Here is a 23,034-nt window from a genome sequence, read left to right as displayed (position 1 = left end):
GACGAGAGAGGGCTGAAACACTGAGGACCACCTACAGATGGAGAACACACATTCCTATATAAGAAGAAAAATTACTTCCTCCCATTCTAAAGACCTCCAGTGTAGGCAGAGTTTAGCTCTACCTTTCCAAATCATAAGCCAAGAGCTGAGTTGGGGTAGGAGTCTTCTCACTGACTGTTGGTGCAGAGGTAAATCACAAGTCCTTGAAACACATGGAAGCAAGAAAGAAATTAAAATTCCGACTCTCTCTCTGAATCACAGTCTCACAGGTATTTATGCAGTTTATACACTGCTTCCATAGTTCAAGTCCCTGCCTATATAAAACTAAGGCCCAAAGCACTGTTACAGGTGAATTTTGACTTTTGATTCTAGGGAAGATGGCTAACATATGGAATTACTTTTTTCATTGTTAACATTGATGATATAATACCAACCAGGCACTACTTTTGACCAATAAAGCACTTACTTCTTTGAGGGCTGCAGGAATTTTTTTCTGCTTTCTTCCAGAGGGAATACTATGTAATACTGTAGACAAGGCACTTGATGGAGATTTATGGTTGACTGGGGATCCGGTCTTAGGAGTGCACTGGTTATCTAAAATGCATAGGATGAACACATTGCATTGATGTCACAGAGACTAAACATAGGCAATGATTCTTGGACTTTTTTTTTCTTAAAAACATCTGACATTTTAATTCTGATTACAGTGTTCCAATAGTAACACCTAATCACATTAAATTCAGTGTTGCATTAACTTTTCACTATTATCAACACTATAAGTTAGAATCCTCCAAATTGCAATCAGACTAAAAACCCACAAATTTAAAACTAAACAGGTTGGTTTAGTCTGTTTTCAAAGTCTGTTCTCTTGATGTTGAACTACCTTTGCCCATAAGCAGGGTGCAAATTAAGTCTTAAAAAGCACACCAAATTTTTTGACCTGTCCTCTCCGGTTGAGTCTGTTCTTTAACTCTGTTCCCAACTCTCAGTCCTTCCATTCTCGGCATCTGTTATCTTCTCAGCTTTTTTTCAGTATGGATGCTCTTCAGCCTCATGCCAACACACACACACACTTCTGGAGATTCCCATCTCCAGAGAACATGCTGACTTTCTCCACTGCCACAGGCAGTTCCTTCATCCCTCTTGGAAGACTTCTGCAACACTTCACTCCTTTAAAACCCCCTTTTCTAGCAACACCCACCACTATTTTACAGCCCTGGTATGAGTAGCTTCATTAAGTCTACTTCTAGAGTTGTCCCTGAACATAGTGAGGCTCTGAAATAATAAGCAGAGGAGGAGAGTAATTGGATTGTCAGCTGTACTGTACCAGCTCCGCAGCTCTTTTCCCAGCTAAAAGCACTTGCAATTGCCTGCAGCACAGCAGCCTCTAGTGCCCTTCACAGGGACCTGCAGCGGGGCCAGACAATCCGCCTTCCCCATCAACTGCAGGCTCCCATCACCACTTCAAGGGTTGTCGATGCTGCTTTCCACTTCCCCATGACAAATGTCACCCCCAGCATGCTGGAAGCCATAGCTTGATTATTTCACTGAGGCACCACAGATCTCCTGATAGCCCAGAGAGCCTATATCAAACTGGAGCCTCTGCCAAAGGGAAGCGTAGCAAACTGATTCAGTCCCTGCTTAGGGCTCGTTTCTGTATTTTACACTAGAGTCTCTGGACTCTAGTCCAAATTCAGAGTGAGTCTTGTGAGATGGGACTGGACTCCCATCTCACTGGGAGGTGCCTTCATCGCTTTTACAATTTTTTTCTGCATAAAGATATGCACCTCCTTCAAAGAAACGGATTTGAGTTCCCTCAGGATAAGAAGAAAACTGACCCTGGGCCTCCTCTCTAAGCAAATGTTATTACCACCAGGCTATCAAACCCTTGCTTGCCAGCAGGCATCAGTAGTACCACATTCTCTGAAAGCGTTTCAACGAAAATAGCTCTATCTGTGGTGTTTTACTTTGAAATCAATGTTGCCAGTGTGCAGTGGGCAACGGTTAGCAGTTCGCCTTCAGAAATGAGGTGCAGCCAACTTCTTGAATTCCAGATGAGCTGAGGCTCGAGGCTGAAGAGACTCAGTTTCAGTAAGATGAAGGCATATGTATTTATAGAGCCCCAGAACTTCAGCTATCTCAGCAGCTTAGCTGGCAATAATGAAGTTTAAAGGCATACAAGCTGCAGAGAGTAAAAGCACACATGAACCCACTGGGAGGTCACGATAAGCTGCAAGGAGTCTAATGTACACTTGTAGCCTGTGATTAATGAAAAGCAATGTAACACTAGTTATCTCAAAAAGAAAGCAGTATAAGCTACACGTCATTATCGCAGGGCAAATGCATGCAGGTTTCTGGAAAGAAGAGCCAATGTATTGCAAATTCATTTCCTAGCTTCCTCCACAGAGGCTTGTTTGGGGTCTTACAACCTCAGATGCCTATCGCTTTTCAGGCATTAGCAGAATTAGGCACTTGAACCCAGCAGTAAAGATGAGGCACAGACATACCATGTTAATAAAGGCCAGAAAAATAGGACAGTTTGTGCAGATTTTCTTTACCTTGTTTTTGTAGCTCCCTGAAGCAATGATCACATACTCTCGCTGGCTGGTTTTTCATATAGTCTAAACCATGTTTATTTGATGAACAAGCTTGACAGACAATCTGGAAACAGATAAAAGCATTACTGTACATGATGGGCACCTGTAAATCACCAAATGCTCAAAGACATTCACTTCAGTACTGTTAAGCCCGTAACAGAACCTGAAATAGGCACTATTTTACATTAAAAATGGTTAAAGGTCTTGGTTTTTCCTTATGTACTTGTGTTCAACATACTGCTCTTTCCTCCTCTAAATGGTGAAAATTTAAATAGAAAAAAAATCACTGAATTACACAAGTCAGTAAGCCAATGTTAACAATTCATGAAAAGTAGAATAAGCCTACTGTGTTACTGAACTGTTTAAATCATAAGCTTTTAAAGAAATAACTAAAAATAGTCATTGCTCTCTTGACAATTTCTCCACAACGCAGATGTCTCAACTGCACTGAATTCTGTATTCTCACTTGATTAAAACAAGAAGAAGAAAGGTTTATTAGATATATTTTTCCTAAGTGTTAGGTATAAAATAAGTTTGGTACTAACTTAAAAACAAAATCATTATTTATCTTACGAAAATTAGTAAGGAAGATATTTTTCTCATTTCAGCTAACGTTCTTCGTACTATGTAACTGCAGAAGCAGAAGACAACCATAAATAGTACTCCAAAATGCAAAAGAAGAAACATGTAATGGGTCAAAAGGTTGAACACCAGTCTGTCATCACACCTTAGTCTAAAAAAAAAAAAACAAACCAAAAAAAAACCCCAAACCAACCCAACATGTTGGTTTTAATCCATATAATTGTGTTATAGTACAGTGTTTCCTTCGAAGAGTTGTTGGGGTGCAATGAGGCTCCATCTGTATTTGTCACATAAGGAACCTGAATGACTAACGGGAAAAGGTAATCACAAAATTGTCCAACCTTTCCACATGCCCTGCAGTGATGCCTTCTCCACGTCAACGTGAATTCACTCGTACAGATCATACACATAGTGGCTCTAGTATCAGGGATCCAGATCGGAGCCTTTGATCCCAGCGGACTGTCTTCTTCCTGTTTCTCTGGACCTGCCTGAGAGAACATAGGCAGAATACCATTGCATTCAGTGGTGAGAAATAAGAGTAATACTTATCAGTGATTATAGGTTAACTCTAATCATGTTGGAAAGCCTTCTCTGATAAATTGCCATGGTCTTAAATGTTATCTACTATTTCACCAGTGACCATTCTAATGCAAGCCTGAAGACAAAGCTGCATTTAATTAGTTCAAAAAGGGTGTATGACTACCAAGCTTTACCAGCCTATTTATATCAAGAGCTGCTATATTTTAAAATCTTTTCATTTCATCTTTCTGTTTGCAAGATTACCGAGAGAATTGAGAAAGCTGGTTTGGGGTTTTTGGAAGAAAATAATTTTAAATTTATGAATTGGATAACATTATGAAATACCATTCTGTTCTATCATCTGTTCACTTATTTACCATCCTGTTTTATTATTCATCATGGAATGCCTCTTGTTTCTCCTGCAAAGAGACTTTATATTCACCTGCACACACCTGCAAAGAAACTTTATATTCAAAAAGGGAACAAGCCAACAATAACGGTGTGATATACCTCTTCAAGACTTTTGCTAGGATTAAATGTGATTCTCTTTTTTGTATATTCTTCAATTGACTTGGAGATAGCTTCTAACCACTCATCTCTTTCTGTAGCAGAACTGTTGGAGTAAAAAAAATTCAATTTATTATTTTTAACATTTAAAACTAAGAAGCAAGCATTCACTAGAATTCCATTTGCTTTATTACATGTTGCCTTAACTCTTTTGCAATTTTAGTTTTATAGACTGTCTCTAGTCCCTACTGAAACTGCCATTATTTTTTTTTAACTGCCTGGATGGTGTCAAGTTATTTGTGTGGAATAATACTAAAAAAGATTTCTGTGCCTGTTATTATAATGTGGATTCCCTCCCTCCTTCCCTCCCTCTCCTCCTTCCAGAATACCCTGTGATTGTTTGAAGGCTCGCATGTAATTTCTTCCCCCTTCTCCCCAGACCCTGGAATAGCTCATGTAACACTGGTGTAAATGGTGCTCCCAGAGCAAAGGCACGGGCCCTCTCTCTCTCTTGAAGGACTCTGAAGTTTCAGCAAGCCTTTTTTCTCCTGCTTCCTTCTGTCTCAGGGTGAACCAACCCTGTGAAACCCTGAGCTTCTGTCAGAAAAGAAACACACTCTCTCTTCCCCAGCCTTGTGCTCCCGGCTGTTGGTTGGCTCCTACCAGGTCATGCTGCCTTGAAATACTCTTTTTTTTTGCAAATTTTTCCATTGGATCAGCTAACCCAAAGAGATAAACAGGTGAGCTTACTGTATCTCTTTATCCCACAGCTGGTGGGTGACTAACCGAGCGCAAGGAAAGCACTAGGCTGAAGTGGGGTGGCATGGGGAGCAAGGAGAACAAGGAGTGCCTGGCGCAGCGGGCACTATACTGGATCACGTGCAGTGCCAAAGCACCTCCTGAGGCCATGGGCCCACCGCTACTTTCATACAAAATAAATCCACGCCGCTGCTGCCACAAAGGGCAGCCTGCTAGGCTCCCTCTCAGCCACCACCTCTTATTTTCTCCCTTGCGCCACGACACAGACGGCAACGCAGTGGGCGATAAGTGCAGTGAGCTGGACTGGGAAACAAATCTGTATAAAAGCAAGCCATCGACTTGCCCTTCCCTCTGGATCAATTTACTGACTGGGTTCATCATGCAGCTGAACAGCGACTTGTGCACCGCCATGGAGGGTGTTCTGAGGAGGGGAGAAGCAGTTTTACAGCAGAGGAACAGCTACACCGCTTAAGATGCCATGCCAGCTTAAAAAGGGCTTCTGAAATTTAAACCAGTATCTACTAACAATGCTTTTTTTATGCCACACTTCTTAAATAGTATCAAATAATTTTTTTTTTTTTTTTTAAACCAAGGAATTGAACATGATGAATAGATAAAAAGGAAAGTTAGGGAAGAGGAAAGCAATCATTTACACAAATCAGGTGTGGAACACCAATTACTCTTGAATTACTTTTGTAGGTGAATTTGGAGGCTTTGATCATCTTTGGACCTTTGAGGAAAATACTTTGAGCCGGGGTTTTGAACTGGATAAAATCGAATACTATACAGAATCAGAGAGGACAAATCTGGTAAGGTAAACATAGGGGAAGCCTGTGAGGCACCAGGGAAAAAAAGATTTTGTTGCTGTGTGCAACAAAATCAGAACAAAAGGAGAGGAAATAAGATAGAAGCAAGGGCAAAGCAATGTATTATTGTCTGTCCCAATATCTGACACTCTGAGTGGAACATTTTGTTCAGTTTATTTACCTTTGCTTCCTCATCTGTTAAGAACAACTGTTCTGCATTAGCTATGTAACTAATCAACTCCTTTGTCTTTTTCAAAATCTGGTTACATTTAATTAGGTTCCTAAAACTATATTATATAATTAAATTTTAAAAGTTGGCACAGTTTTTGGAGATTAAGCATGCCTCATCATGTGGGGATTGCTACTTATCGGGCTGCTTGCACAATGAGCTACACAGCTTATGCCCTAATATTTCACTAGGGAGCTTGCACTTGGTAGGCTTCCTACTGCTAGCCTTAAGTTCTGAAGGATTGTAAACAACCCTAAGGAGCAAAGGCAGTGCCATTGACCATTGAATTGATGTAATGGTTTGCTGCAGCAAAATAGGCAGTGTTTCTTCCGCTGTCACTGCCAGTCCTCCCCTACAGCTGCACAGCTCTACCACATCCCTCGCTGCAGGTCCAGTATTTGCCGCATCCTTCCAAAAGTGATTTTGTTCACTAAAATTGCAGTTGTGTTGTGGCTTTGTGTTTTTCTTTTGTTGTTTGGTTTTTTTTTAATAAATTATTATTTATTTACGATTTAACAAAACAGTAGAAAACTTTAAATGGATTGCGGAGAGCCCCAGCAAGTGTTATTACTGGCAAATGTGTGTGCTAGGGGCGCACATCACAGCTGCCCAATGGAGTAAGCAGCTTGGTGGTCCCAGAAGGGCTCACAGAAGTCTACTCCTCCCGTTTGCAGGATCAGAGGCCTTAGGGCACCTCTCCCAGCCGAGCTAGTCTTGCATGAGGTATCCTTACCTGAGGGGCGGCGATGCAGCTATGTCCGCCTGGAGTAGCCCTTCGCTAGCCTTATTGAGGGGGATAGTGCCAGCTGGCCTCAGACCACGTCAGGCTGGCACAACTATTGTTTTCAGGGCCAAAGCTTTATTTCAGCGCAGTGCTGTATCGTGCAGATGCGCTAACTTGTTTCTCTGATGAAGAGATTTCTGGTACAATGCTGCATTGTACCATGTAAAACAATACACATTCCTACAGATATCCCAGGGAAACTGAAACCTCAATCAAGGCTAGATAATGCGGAATACTAATGCAGTCCGTAGAACTAAACCTGAAGTGACAAAGACTCTTGTCTAGGCATTAATCTATACTTCTGTTATTAACTTTTTTAATACTAGCAATTTTTCACCAGCTTAATTGCTCCCCTCCTCAGCTCTGCCCCCAGGATTGTTTCAGAATCTCTTCTTCGGTGTGCACTCCACATAATGCTTATTACTTGAAAAAGCACAGAAGTGAAATCTGTCTCCAGTGTCTGTAAGATTAATTTAAACAGCTTTGTAATTGAGGTTTTTACCGCATAGGAGCCAGGAAGCTGTTAGAATAAGGTATAATCAAAGGGAAGATACAATCTGTATTGACGAGATACTGATTCTCTTCACATTCAGGATATTTATCATTAGGAACAATACAATTCATTGGAAAAAAATATATGCAAGCACCTACTGCTGGTAGTTTTTTCACTTGTTTCCCTCCTACACCACAACAGACCCAGGAGTCACTTACAGACAGACAACAATCTGAAAATCCACATTCACACCTGGGGCCCTTAGCACATCCTCTATCCCAAGCAAATGCAACCTCTCTCTGTCACTGTTGTGTAACTTTGGGCTCACGCACACACATAGCTTCCAGCAAGTATAAAAATAACAGAGCCAAACACTCTCCAAAGATGCACAGTCAACAACACTAAAAAAGAGAGAGCAAAACAGAGCAGCTTTAGTTGATAATGTGAGGGTAATTCCAGTAATTTCAAGGTCAAGACAAAAGCATGTCACAAACTCTGCCCAATTTGATGAGAATGTTTTATATATAGGGTTTTTCCCCTATGGACCAGCATGTATTTCACAGGAGTTGCTTTTAATCTACCACTTAATCAGTTCCTCAAAAAGACAAGTCTATCCACCTTTGTGGAAAATCCATTTTGGAAAATACATTTGTGGAAAATATAGTGTGTTTAAGGATTATAATCTTTCACAAGTTCCATTGATTTCTTACAATTTTTTAAAATGACAGAATTAAAAGTGAAATGCTTTTGCAAGTCAAGCAGCAATAAATCCACACTGCCTATTGCAATCCCGTAAACGTCTCTGTCACAGCCAGTCACCAATGCACCTCAGCAGCACAGACCTGCTCATATTATACTGGAGCAGAATCATGCCCTAAACTGTGAACTGCACCTTTTTTTTTTTTTCCCCCCCCAGTGTGCAAGAGAACCATAAGAAACATTTAAATTTGTTGAAAAAAATACAAAAATACTCCTTTCAAGTCTGTTATTAGAAATAACTACTGCTCAGACAATTGAGCTGCTTCCTCTGGCTCCTTTGACAAGGTTAACCTTGGTTTACTCCTCAGCTAGAGATACTGCTATCATTGTGCAGACATCCTCATGTTGGTATTTACAAGGTCACATAAAAAGAAGCAGTCTGCCCTTGCTCAGCTTTGCTAAACAAAAGAGAAAACCTGTCTTTCTTCATTGGTATCAGCACTGTCACAAATGTCAGAACACGTAAAACTCCCAACTCAAACACAGTAAAAACAACTATCCACAAAACCAGGTCTTCGCTAAAGGCATCTTGGTGAAGGCAGACCAGAACTGCTCTGGTTTAGTGGCCACATATCCTTTTACTGCTACATGGAGAATTTGGTTTTCTGGTAAAGACAAGCACCGTTCCAGTAACTGTTGCCATTTCCATAATTTCAGGTTCAGTGAGATCCATTTTCTTGTTTCAATTACACTGTTATTTTAGCTAGAAGATCAGGATGACTTCTTCCAATTTATATCAGTTACCAATAATAATACCAAAATTTATTGCCATGCTTCATATCCTATTAATGCACTGACAGAACATACCAGTACAGCAAAGCCTAAAATTAACTGAAATGAAACAATTTTAATTCTTGTTCCTCTCAAGGAAAGGCAGCGAGAGGATAAAATTTCAATTTACTTGAAGTTGCTGAAGATGTAGCTAAACTGAAAAGGAGGAACAACGCAAGAGTTTTATTCACTCTGATTAAGTTTACTGTCTTGATGACAGCAGAATCCCTCCCAGCTGCAGCCTTAAGCCCAAATTGCTCAAATACCAGCCACATTTACTATAGCCTTTGTGCTTCTATCTGACACTTCACAATGTGCAGTCTTACTTACTAGTCCAGGTGAACTGTATTAGAGACTACAAATTCATATGGTTATCTGTGAAACTTATTACATGTGACCAGGTTTCCTTTCTGCTGGCCCATTTAAAAATAAACTTAAATTTTCAAAATCAGATTTTGAATGTGAACAAAAGTAAATTAGAATAAAGCCTACCTTATTTCCAGACACCCATCTGTCATTCCCTCTCTTCTGTAATTACTCTAGCCAAGGGTAACTTTTTGTTACATAAGTGCAAAATAATCTATGAAAACCTTAAGTGGCCGGTTTGAAATCACATGGTTTTAAAATCATTATTCAATTGTAAGACTTACCTTGCTGAAAGAATGAAGGATCTCTCCACACTTTCAATGTTCAGTTCATTCTGATATGCTTCCTGGGTTGGCTTTTTAACCTTCAGTCAAGAGAGAAAATTTTACATTGAAACTGAAATGGTAGTCTTACAGTGGCTTTAGTTTTACTTACTGAAAAATCTTACATTTTTATTGCAGAAGGGGTACATTGGAAAGAAAAATCTCAAAAGTGGAGATCATACACCAGTTCAGAGGGCCCAGCTACACCAAGATTACACGCAGCCCACCATTTTTATTTCACAAACACTGGAGACATACAGGGGAATGAAGCTGAAGAGCTGTCAGACACCTCCTGCTGTGCTTCAACATGCCCAGGCCCATTGCTCTCCAAGCACTGGTTGCAATTGGGAAAAAAAAGGCACGGTTGTTGCTGCAGGACAAGACATAGCCCACTGGTGTACCCGAGTGGGCATTTGCCCCGTACCCCCAAGGGCAGGATCACCCTGCTGATCCTTCTGAGCTACCAAGTTTCAAACATAAGGAGGCTGAAAAGTTAAGAGTGGTTTTGAGCCACCACAAGACGTCTGCTGGCAGAAGAGATTTTGCAGCTCTGCCTGTGAAAGCTTGGACCTAGGCACCAGATCTGCACTGCAGCTGGACTCGCTGCTTTCCTCTGACAGGACCAGAGACAAGTTACTCGATTCCTGAGGCAACGGTTTGTTGTTCCCACTAACTGTCATGTCAGAGACCACATCAATATATGGCATGCACGTCCCTTATCACTACCCAGAGGGGCTCAGGGCTTAACTTTGATGCTTTTCACAAAGGGTCAGAAACAAAAGCCGTATCTTCCCTCACAGTTAGCAGATCTCTATAAACCATGGAGATTTGATCCACAAGAACCTTATCAGGCAGAGATGCCTAATCTCTGGGCGTAGGCAACAAAAAGCAGCTACAAGGCAGAAGTGAGGCAGGCTAAACAAAATACAATAGAAAAAAATAAGTAGGCAGACTATTTCAGGGTAGGCCAATACTGGATGAAATGCAGGTGAGATGATCCTGTGGCAACAGAGTCTTTTAGGGAAACATAGGAAGCAATCTGACATGATGTTATGCAAGAAACGTTAAGCCTGTAGGATACCTCTGTAACACAAGCATCTTTAATATCTATTTCCAATGATAAACATAGTTGCACTCTGAAAATTTGAAAGCCTGCATCTAAATAGATTTGGAGAAAGACTCATTTTAACAAGTGACTCACCTTCATTCCAGCCAACGACAGCATGTTGTTGAGTTTATACATCCCTGACTGAACTGGAGTAGTGTACAACAAGGCATCATTGAACTGTAATATAGAAGCAATGCTTTTCAATGAATAATGACTGTTTAGAGACAGATAATTTCAGATGCATTTTAGTGGAAGTACAGAACTCATACAGCACTGAGATCAACTGTCCAGAAAGGCATCTTCTACTTCCTAATATTCCACTTAGGACCAAAGAAACATTTTCATGTATGAATTTAGATAACAATAGGTGTCTATTTATATCCTCCTTGTGTAAATATACATTTAGCACATGAGTAAACAGTGCACGGATGTCAAAGAACAGGCTGTCAAAAGGACAAAAACATTTCTCATGTGCACAGCTATATTGTATAACAAACCACTTTAAAAGGATATTAGAATTAACCATTCAAACAAAGCAAAATATTCCAGAAACTCGGAGACAGCAGAATTAAGATTAGCAATTTATGATTATAAGGACAAACGTGTCAATGTGTACATGTGAATTTAACCAGTTTACACGTGCATCTACTGTTTATTTCCTGTTCTACCAGACTTGGCATCATTCAGTGCACTTACTGAACAGCTATTAAGATTTTTTTTTTTGTTTTCTGTGTTGTTCAACACATGGATCCAAATTTCATTTACTGCACATAAACATAGACCAGAAAACTGAAGTCTCATAAGTTTTTGCTATGTGGTTCTTTGCAAAATAACCAAACGGTTCATGAGCCTTACTATATCTTCACAACATGATCAATGGAAAAAATCACTGCTTAAGTGTCTAAAGTTATAAACGCTAACCTACACCTTTTATATCTAAAAAAAGAAGAAAAAAAAAGCAAAACAACTGTCCCCAAAAAAGCAAAACGAAGAAAAAAAAGAAGAAAAAAAAAAAGCAAAACAACTGCCCCCCAAAAAGCAAAACGAAGGAAATCTGAGTTAGAGACACTAAAATTAGTAACATCTGATTTGGGAAGTCCAGCTTGAGATAGCACCATTTTTCTCACATTATTACCTTACCTGATATAATGTGCTGTTATCTCAGTGCTTTATGTGCTACAAAGTCAACTCCAGAGCATACAACAGGGACTTGCAAGCTTAGAATACATACACAGGGAAATATTTATTCATACTACAGTAACTAAAAGACAGATTTCAGCCAGGACTGTAGATGAATAATGCCACAAATTACACAGGGCAACAGTTGCTTTACTGCCTAAATAGAAAACATAAACAAAACATTCAAGTGGAAACAGAAACTTCAGGGATGCACAGAAGTTTCAAAACAAAACAGTAGCAGAGACAGGAAGAGAACCCAGCACTTATTTTCCAGCCCAGTGCTCTGCGCAGGATGCGGGAGGGCTTGTGTAGGGCAAGGAGAGGAGGAGGCAGGGAGGGAGGGAGGGAGGGAGCAGCAGTAGAGTTCTAGCTTTCAAGATCTGGTACAGCTAAGTGGGATGAAGTTAACAGTTTTAATTTTTTTCACTACCACAGATAACGTCTTCTCATAAAAGCACTCAAATTTTAAATGAGCATTGTTCAAAAACAGAACATTTTAGTGCAAAACAGTTTTCTATTAAAATTAGTGCATATGCAACAGATGATCTCTCTAAATTAGAACTGAGCAAGTAGAACAGCAACAACTGGTCATTTTTTCCACTACCTGAAGTTATTAGTTACATTTATGCTTGCGGTGGAATGTTTCAACCACTTAAAAATTACACAAGTGTTCGGCACACAGCAGATTACACAGGTCTTACCAGAAAAAACATTCGTGGCTGCATGACCTTCCGGGACAGCTTCATCAGTGTTCCCTCTTTCAGAAAGACCTAGCAAATTAAAGCAAGCAATTCAAAACCTAGCTTTTCAGGGCACAAGCCATACAAATGAGCTGATTTTTTCATCATTATTATTACTGCTACACTTGAAGTGCTGCAGAAGTTTGGGCATTCATGGTTCCCTTTCTGAGAAAGACTGTTCATCCTTAGTTTTCTCGAAAAGTGAGTGTGAATGGGTACGTTGCAATTTTCCATGCTGCACTTGAAACCATGACAAATACAAGGTTAAGCTTGAGGGGAAAAAAATCTGCCTGCAAGATCTGGCATAGAATCATATTCTAAAAATTCTAAGTTATCATCAGATAAGTGTCTAAAAAACCCCACACGTATATGGAGAGGCAGTATTCATTGGACTGTTAGAACCAAATAATTAAGCAATGGACCGTTTTTCTTCTCAGTATATGCCAGCATCAGTCGCTTGCGTATCATCTGTGCTTGCACTTTTACTGCAATCTGCTGAATGCCATCTGGAGGACCTACCCTTCCCGGCTGTACAATCTCATGGTGTCCATTTAAACTGTACTGAATCTGCATGAGTTTCTGAAAGTTATCCTACAGGGAGAAAAAGCAAAAGGTAAGTAATTGCCCTAAATTGCCCAAACTTTAAAAAACAACAACAACAACAACAACAAAAAGCCAAACAAACAAGAGAAAAAGCTTTACTCAACCAAATTCATAAGTCAAAATACTTACTCCCTGCTTCATGATGTCATTGGCATGGTTTGCAACTTCTATGACAACAGCTAGAGCATCTGAAGGATGAAGAAATTACGCTTTGGTTATACAGGCTAGTTAGCATTGGTATTATGTAAAGCATGAGTACATTATTGCCCTTCCACATCATGCCAAGATTCATGGACCTGATTGTACAGTCACTGCATTCAGGAGCACTTCCCATAGATCTCAGAGGCTTTGGATCATGATTTAATAGGTGTGCCCTAGCAAGTCACAGTGTCAATCATTTCTTGCAGCTCATCAAAACAGTCCGCAAGCAAAATTAAATTGTAGTTTCTCACACAAAGAATTACTTTGATTTCAATGTCTCTACTTACACCAGAAAAGTTAACAATATTTTGACTGAGGCTATATAGAGATTAAGTTTTTCTATTTTACACAACTGCCTCCAGTGCCAGTCACGGAAGACTACCTAGAAAAATTATCCAAATCTTTGCAATTTCTTTCTTCTGCCTTTAGTTTCGCTGCATAAGAAGATAACAATATAAAGTTCAAAGTTCAAATTTCTAAATTTCAAACTTTTAATACCAGAAAAAAAAAATCTCTGAAAGAGAAGAGTTACCAAAGATGAGGTATTTTATTAAATACTGGTATTTAATAACTAGCAACTCGACTGTAATATGTACTACGATGTAACTGCAAAAAGGGGTTACATAAAAGGATTATGTAAATTATTGAACAGTGAGTGTATGAGACAGAACCCATACAAGGATCTTATCCAAAAACCTGCAATTTACTTAAGTAGGAAAAAAAAAAGTGATTAATGTAAATGAAAGCTAGAACAACTGCTCTGATAAAATGTAGTCTCTAAAGCATTTAGCACCTTCTGGGCAATTGAGGAGCAGTCAGGCACTTCAAATAAAGGAACTACATTTGCTTAAAAGTCCACAGAGAAGCCTACCAAACCAGGCAAAACCAAAGCCTTGGGTTGGTTTTTTTTTTCCAGATAATCATGAGTATTAGTACTGTAGAATGTATATACTTCCCTTATAGTTGAGCTGATATTCAGAAAGAAAGCATGTTAAAAGGTAGAGCTTTCTGAACTGAAAGATTCAGAAGGTCATGAAGCCATATAAGAAACTAAACTGAGGTGTGAACAAAAAGCTCCTCCTAAGTCAACCTAAGGAGAATTTTTTGTTCAAGATTTTCATGAACCAAGGCAATGGAAGCACAGGAGTCAAACAGTTAAAAGGCATAGCACGTATCAAGCATTTGATCAAAATTTAAGTTTAGATACAGATGTCAACTGAGCCTGCTGAAAAATAGCTGGTGGTCTCCTACTAGGAAATGTTGGAGCTGCTCCAACCAAAACACTCCTCAGATCCCACCTGCTTCAAAGAAAATGAAGGGAAATTTAGCTCAATTCACAAAGCCAGGAATGAGTACCTGAATTTTTTGTTATACTTTCCTTCATCTACCAACTATTATATCTATTAAAAACTAAATATTTTACTCATAGACTTCAAGAAAGATTGAAGAATGTTAGACAAAATGTGCTAGTTATTGAAAGGAATGTTCCAGGATCTCAAGGCTACTTATACAGCCAAGACTAAACAAATCTAAACAACAATGTAAAATAATCTATAGGGTCAAAGTTCATAAACCAAAAGGGTTTTACCAGGGAAGAGCATTCCACTTCTTATACCGCTTAGCTGGAGTAATGTATTCAAATGAAGGTCATCAGGAAGATTTGTATTGTTCAGGTTGTTTTTTGTTGGTTTTGGTTTTTTGGGTTTGGTGGGGGGTTTTTTTGTTTGGTTTTTTTTTTTGTTTTTAATCAAGAACACAACCATAACCAAACCTAGTCTCCCCACACACACACTGGCCTCGGCAACGAAATTAAACAACTAAGCAAAGTCAGAACTAAGTTAAGCTTAAATATCACAAGAAAGATTGTGGCAAGTAAAGATCAGATTTTCTTTTCTTACCTGGTTTCAAAGATAGATTATCAAACATGTCAAATGCATAAAATTAACACTGTTACTGTTACAACTAAGCTCCTGCTTTTATCTTTGATGTATGAAGGGAGAGAAAAATACAGTAGGAAGTACAACTACAAAAAACACAGAAGCTGGAGAAATCAAGAAAATGTAAAGTAAAAATATATTTAAGTTACTTTTCAAGCGGTCAATTATTTAATGTGCACTGCAAGCACAGCCATAAGAGCACAAGACAAACATTTCTATCTCTTAAAGAGTCATCACTTAAAATATTTTTGGCTTATATTTTCAATACAGTCAAACAAATATGTCTAAACGTCCTAAGAAAGATATTTATTCAAATTTTACGGTACTGTATCAGCAGACAAAGCTATAAGAAAGCAAACTTGTCTCAGTACATTGAAGGCACTCATTTATTGCAGACCAATCAACTTCATCTGCACAACCCTCCTAAAGATAATGAGCTTGCACAAATGTCACTAAAGAGACTGAAATAAGTGACAGGGGCTCATCCAAAAGGAAACATGAACTGGGAGCATTTTTAGTACTGCTGAGGCCCACTCGTGGAAGAAGGAAACAGTCTGAATGTGCATTGCATTGCTATGCTTGAGTTTAACCAGCTTAATCCCAAACTACCGCGAAAGATGTAGTCCTGCCCTCTTCCATTACCAACCATTACTTCTCATTTCCTCTTATCTCCTTTGCCCCACATGCAGGCAGAGTTGTGGAAGTCATTTGTGTTTGTGCAACATGTGACAAGCCAAACTGGAGAACTTTAACTGGAGGTTAAATATAACCCAGAGCAGCTCCTTGATCTTGTTCACTCCCACCACACCAACACTTGTCCTGGCACAAAGAGAGAGGAGGAAGCCAGAAATGCTCATAGCTGGGGGAGAGCAGCTGGTAGACCAGACTGCCTATCATGAAAGGTCTAGAGATGCAAGGACTGTCTCTTTCAATAGCAGTGCCCGAAATATCTCCTTAGCTGCCTGTGGAACTTCATTCTTATCTCTTGGTTTCAGATCAAGTGTGAGCCGACACCACTGTAACCTCCAAACGTTTTTGAAATACAAGTTTGCAATCTTTCAGTATCTCTGCTGAGAAACTTAGAACTAAATAGAAAACATTTCTATTACTGACTTAGCATTTTGCATGTATTTAAAACTTAGAAACGTTATCATATGTATGTAAGATTATTTCTTTAATCTAAAGAGACATTTACCTTGAGTATCCCTATAGTCTGCAGATTCTTCTAAAAGATTCTTTAAATAATCTGTATAAAGAAAAGAAATAACATAGAGATAGCTTTGTTAAAGAAATAAACAGCACTAGAAAGTAGTAAAAATCACTTTTTTCCTGGAAATCTGCTTTTCAGTCAGATCTATGCCACAAAGATCTACTACTTAATCTTTCAAATCTGTGAAAGTAATAACATAAGGAAAAGCAGCATTTCCACAATGAAAGTATATCATGATACCTTGCTCAAAGAAGAGCACGTTATTGAAGCAGTGGCCTTCTCCAAAGACAAATGATATGTACCATGTATTAGTCCAGAACAAAATAAGCAAGCGAAAAAATAACTGCATACTTGCAATCATTTAAATTTAAGCTGATGCAAAAAAAAATTGAAGGTTATAGATATTTGCCTGATCACCTAACTTGTGTATAGGAGCTAAGAAAAAAAGTGGTCCACTACAGAAGATCTGATTATGATTAATATCTTTCAACAATAAAAGTATTATACCCCCTTAATATTCAAATAGGCACTTCTGGTTTTCAATTATAAATTTAGTTCCTCAACCACGAGATGGCACCCTCAATCCATTAAAGTCTTGGTAGTTCTAAAATCTATTTTATTTAGCTAAAATTAACTCCAAATGTATGACTATACAAGAACACACACACCCCCCCCGGCCCCGAGTTTCCATTCCCTGGTCTAGTGTCTAGTTCACCAAAAGGTACAATATCCTGTCAAAGATTAATACATATCCTCAGTAAAAAGTCAACCATCTATTCTCCACAACCCACAGTTTTGAACTGCTTAAAAGTGAAAGAAACCAAATCACCAACTTTCAAAGAAATATAGATGCTAGATTGATAATATCAACAAATACTTATAACTACCTTTTAAATGAGGTATTAAGATCCTGGCAGATCTACTGAAAAGTAATTATATGTGATCTAGCAAGTGTTCAATTTTAGCTTTGCAGTTGTACAACTTTCATGTAGGAGTGAAATAATTCAACTCCCATATGCTTGCCCTACCCAAATTCATCCTTTTACTCAAGAAGAATCAGGAGCCAATTGTTCCTGCCTTCATAAGATGTCTTGCTTCATACATGCCCCTCAGAGACCACTCAGTGTATTGTAATCTTTTCCTTATGCAAAAATAAAAGGGAATTATGAAACATATTTCTGCAGCAGAAAGGCTACAAAGAGTGAGAAATCTTGTCACAATTAATGAAAGCTTTGAGAAAAATAGAACTACAGGAAGAGAAGTATTTGGCACTGAAATTTTATTTTTTGGCAAAGACCTAAGGGAAGGTCCCAGAGAGAAGCATGAAGAGCAGGTTGGGGTGAAGGAAGAGGAACTGGCAGGGGTCTCCTACAGGGAAGCAGGGAGGGAGCACTGGAAGGTCTGGCTGGGCCACAGGAACACCCACAGCTTTTTGCGCTCCTCAAATTTTTGTCTGGTCGTTATCAGGCATTGGTCAATATGTGATCTTTTAAGACAAGTCTGACACGGCACCAAAACCTTTCCATCTACTGTCTATAAATATTGCATCCTTCACATCCCTCAAGATCTTGTGCTATAGCAGCTACCAGACATTCCAGTGTAATATTTAGGTGGGCACATATTCCATTAAAAACAAGGTTCATCTTGCTTCACCTTGGGTTATGCTGGTAAGAAGCTGGGGAGGGGGGAGTCAACAGGAGGTATTTTGAAAGGACCTGAGAAGAGTTCACATTGTTTTAAACTTGCTTTAACCTGGAGGAACCTGTCACACATACAACACCATCTGCCCTCTCCGCCGACGGGTGCTCTCTCAAGTAGGAGCTGTGCCATACTGCCCAGGCAGAGCAGTCGTGGGACTCCACCACAAAGCAAACAAGCTACAGGTTTACAACTGCAGCTTGATCTTCATCATTGCCACCACAACGGACTCCAGTGAGAACCTCCCAGTATAAAGAACGAGTCCTTACAGAAATATGAGCCTCTTAAAGCTGCCAACCACACACTCACCTCTACGGGCTGGGAACAAGAGGTGAGGGGGGTATAATTTACTCATCTGCAAAAGTACTGCTGGCACTCTAAGAAACTGTCCCTAGTACATGGAGACATCCAATTTAATAGCCAAAGTAATTGCACTGGAAACGTAAATCCAGAGACCCAACATGGGAAAAAAAAAAAATTGTTTCTTGGTATATTCATGCTTTATGACATGTTCCCCAAAACAACAACATTTTGCATCACTCAAAAACATTTTTTGATGGGTATATTCTAGCATTTTAAACATATCATCAGTGGATAGAAGAAGGAAAAATAGAGAATTTAAACACAACTGCGTTCATTGAAAAGTCTGTATTTAAAAAGGAAGGCAGCTTTTCCACGACAAGACTGAAGCAGCCAGTAAAACTTGCAACTGTAAAATCCTGAAAGTGATTAATACCTACATAATTTTCATCTTAATAGTCTCTATGTAGATCTGGTAAGTGGATCTCAGTTCGTAGCTATAACTCAGCTTCAGAGAAGCATCAGGACAGATATTTTTAGTCTCTTCTCTGAATACACACTGGAAATTCTGTGCTTGCAACAACTTTCTGGGGGTACTGGCTTTAATTATGCAGACAAGAGGATTTCACAGACATGAATAACGTTACAGTAAAAATTTAGCAAAAATATTCCTAGATAAAACAAATACAGAACTCAAATATTAAGGTGGAATGGTATCTGCTGTCTTTGCCAAACTTTTTCTGTTTTGAAATGTACTTTAGTTGTTCAGACTAGGAAGACCTTAAACATACCTTCCGAAAGGCAGACTGAAATTCATTACTCCACTGGTTACCCCCAAAACCAACAAAAATCAACAGAAAAGCAGGCAAGTACTGTTTCTGTGACAAAGAAAAGCTCTTTATGCCCTGCTTCTACCTGACAGCAGCCTGCAACTCTCTCTTTCTTCTTGCTGGGGGGCAGCGACTATCGCTTCTTCCCCTGCTAAAAATTCTCTTGTTTCATTAACTGCTTTTTGTCTCAGGTTGTCTAATTTAATTAAGCTAAACTCAAAGCAATTGTCCCCCAACCAGTAATTGGCCTCAAGCCTGTCAACTCTACTTCTGACCTGCAAAAGAGCAGCATGCTTGAAGGCTTATTTTTCATCTGCCTCAGCCTCCCCTCACTATAACCAAGTTAAGAATAATAAAAAGACTCTCCCTCTGCAAACCTTATGTTGAGGCTTATCCTTTGACAATGAAGAGCTTGTTCATACTTTACAGTCTCAAGCCATCTACTCAAATCAGAGGTTTTTGGGAGGAGAGAACTACCTCTCCTTCGCTTCTCTCTATTAGAAATGACGAGGCCTCTAATTAAACCGCCCCAAAACCCCATCTAATATTTGCTGTATAAGCTCAAGGCCAGCATGTGGAGAAGTGTAAGTTCTCTTGCTGGACTGGAGAAGCCGTATAATTAAACGGAAACACAGCTGAGCTGCGCCTCTCCTTGGCTGATTTACGAGTCCACCTGCTCCCGCTTTTGTTAGCGGGAAAGTAACTCCACTTCAAAGCACAGCCACAATCTTGTGATGTGACCGTGGAGCAGCAGGTTACCAGTACAAAGCTGTCCCACTGACACAGAACATCTAAATAGGAAGAAATCCCTGCTGGCTCGGGCCTGGCAGCTTCATTTCCCGGATTATGTTCGCTCCCTTGCTCTTAGCCGCTGCCCCCTCCTCCCTCGCCCACAGATCTCCCCCGTCCTGGGCCACTGCTGCATCGCTCCATCTCACCCACTGCAACCACAGATCCAAATATTTGGTGTGTCCCCCAAAGGTTTTGCAGCACAAGTTTCTATAGAGATATCGCTCAATATTGCGCGGAGCTGCTGGAAGGTGACAGAGTGGACAAGTCATCCACAGAGATACAGAAGAGTGAGAATCTCAAGGAAAACAGAAAAGCATGATAGATCTGACGGACTGAAAATGAAACCCATCCCAAATAACACCCCTCCCCAGCCCCAGCATAATTAAATTCTCAGTCTGACCTCTTTTATTGCTCCCATAGAACAAGAGAAAATTACTTCTCGAAATCATCAGCCAGCATTGCAAACCTACCCCTGTCAACAGCATTCGCATTTGCAGGTGTATTTACAGCTGGGCAGTCACAGTAAGGTCTGCAGACTAGGGACAGCCATAGCAACCCCCATCACCACAGAACGAATTTTTTCAGGTCTAAAACAGCCTGTCCCAGCCACAATGACATTTAATAGTCACGGGGAATTCCCCTTTAACATCTGAGTTTTGTTTCAGTGCTATTCATCCCTGACATCTCTCACTTTCCTACGTATGTTGTCAATGGCATTTACTTCATCATGATCCTCTGTTTAATGTCTTTAATTAAAACCTTTGAACTTATCCAAAGCTCTGCTGATTTTGGAGTGTATAACAAGTCTATACCTTGCCCTAAGTCAGTATTCTTTTAAAATAAGGCAACTACCCAAATGCCATTTTATGGTTTGATTGCTTGAATTAAGAGTCACTAAGATTTTCCCCTACAAAGTACTCCATTTAATAAGGGCTTTTCACCCTTGTTTCAACACCTGTGACTTTAATGAGATGATTAAAATGAAAACAGTCAATGTTACTAACTTGGTAACTGCTGTATAACACTTAAGCCTGTATCTCCCACAGCATCACTAGTCTAAGTACTTGCTGGGGAAATGCCAACAAGCTGCTACAGAGCCAAAAAAAAAGGTCACAGAGCATTTTATTTTGCAGTTACTACATAAACAGAAGCTATTTTTAAATTGCTCATCAAGAAGCAATGGCTTTCAAAAACAATGCCTTAAGTATTTCCAAACCCTTACAGGAGCCATCCCCCTCTTACAACAAACACAGCTCAAAATACTTCACAAAGGCGGCCTCTATCATTGCTCTCCTTTTACAGAAAAGGAAGCACAGCATCATGGGGATGACTCGCTTAAGGTCACCCAAACGTGCCAGTGCCAGAGCAGGGTATAGAGGCCAGGTTTCCTCACCCCAAGCTGGCTCTACAGCCTACAGTACCCCTGGAACAAGTCTTATGCACTTACCGGTACCCTACACTAAAAACATGTGTTTTGCCTTTAAAAGAAAATGGATTTTACAGACAAAACACCTGGGGGGTGGGGGAGAAATGGAGAAGCTAGTTGCAGAAGTTTACAGTTGCAGAGACATCTTTCACTTCCTTCTCCTAGCTCCAATTTTCCATACTACCTTTTTCCTTTGTTATAAAAAAAAACCCAACAAAAAAACACACCAAAAAACCCCCAAACCCACAGCACAACAGGAGCATTCCAACCTTCTAAGGAAATTGCGGGCTTCTATTACCACAGAAACAAACAAAACCCACCACAGGTTTCATGTTTTCCCCGTACTGGTGAATGTACCATCAGAGAACACACCACAGTGTTCGGAATATCAGCATCTCGCTTGTGTATCTTATTGCAATCAATATTAACAAAGAAAGCCTCTAAACCCATGCCACATTTTTAAAAAAAGCTTCACATATCTGAAGCCGGATGAAGACGCTTCACAGATGGATACAACTGCCCAAACACCAGTTTCCTGGGATGCGTGAAGACTGGTTTCTTAAGCCTGCAAAAGAGCTCGACTGTACCTGTCAACAGCAGCCTGTACTGGGGAATCCTCTGAACTGGCTTGAGCAGATAGTGCTTGAGGGCCAGACTAGCACAGCGGGGGCTCATCTGAAAGAAACACCCAAAATAAGTAACGATTCTGTGGTAGTCAAGGGTTCCAGCAAAAAACAAAAAATAAAATAAAATCATACCTACAAACAACTACCAGTTACATCGGATAAGCTTTATCTTTAAAAGGTGCGACTACCATAGTGTTAAATGCTGCACCACAGAGCAAGTATTCCCCTGCGTGGAAGATCGAATGCAAAACTAATCGTGAGTTAAAAGGCATTGGTAAGCAGCCATACTCTCTGTAGATTCAAAACGTGTGCTTTTGCTTATGAGGAGGAGAGGTGAAGCTTCCCAGAAATAAAGGAAACACCAGTAGCAAGGGCAACTCAATCCTCTGTAATCCCTCTCAGTGTCCATCAGGCAGAAAGGCAGAGAAGACAGCAGCATTCACTGAAGTAGTTTTAATTAATGAAGAATGAAAAGATCCATGCTTCAAAAATGTTAGTTGTACTGAGTCTGCATTCAAAATAATGTGCATCTGAAACACCAAGTCCTTCAAAAGGCCTCTTATCTTCTTCTTGTCTTTGCTGACTACCCACTTTGCTTACTTTGCCCGCCCTAGGTAGTCTTTCTGCCCACTCGCAAGCAACCAGAGCAAGGATCACCCAAGGGGAAGCCCATGTAATAGAAAGTAAATTCAGAGTTTGTGTGGATCATGTGCTTAGGGAGCTTGCACCTCTTCTCTGATTTCTTTTAAGGGAGTTATGTAAAAATCTGGCAATGCTCTCAGGGACATGAATCAGCTTTCATCTGATTGCTGCTGCATGAGCTGGGTTTGAAACTTCTAGAAATATGCAGATGAGAAAATTCACTTTATGTTTCCAACTGAAATGAAAC

The 23,034-nt window shown here is 39.8% G+C and overlaps 1 protein-coding gene across 1 annotated transcript in view; it reads right to left on the bottom strand.

Annotated features, from left to right (window-relative positions):
* Positions 1-23,034, bottom strand: part of FGD6 (FYVE, RhoGEF and PH domain containing 6) — a 71,159-nt gene that overhangs the window by 5,638 nt on the left and 42,487 nt on the right. Inside the window, 11 exon segments of the mRNA XM_009882648.1 lie at positions 467-594; positions 2,559-2,661; positions 3,521-3,667; positions 4,209-4,311; positions 9,457-9,536; positions 10,697-10,780; positions 12,484-12,552; positions 13,042-13,113; positions 13,255-13,313; positions 16,459-16,509; positions 22,107-22,194. Of these exon segments, the coding sequence (XP_009880950.1) occupies positions 467-594; positions 2,559-2,661; positions 3,521-3,667; positions 4,209-4,311; positions 9,457-9,536; positions 10,697-10,780; positions 12,484-12,552; positions 13,042-13,113; positions 13,255-13,313; positions 16,459-16,509; positions 22,107-22,194 (984 nt within the window).

Source organism: Charadrius vociferus, unplaced genomic scaffold (assembly GCF_000708025.1).
Source record: "Charadrius vociferus isolate BGI_N301 unplaced genomic scaffold, ASM70802v2 scaffold72, whole genome shotgun sequence".
NCBI classification, from domain to species: domain Eukaryota; kingdom Metazoa; phylum Chordata; class Aves; order Charadriiformes; family Charadriidae; genus Charadrius; species Charadrius vociferus.
This window is presented reverse-complemented; position numbering and strand designations above follow the sequence as displayed.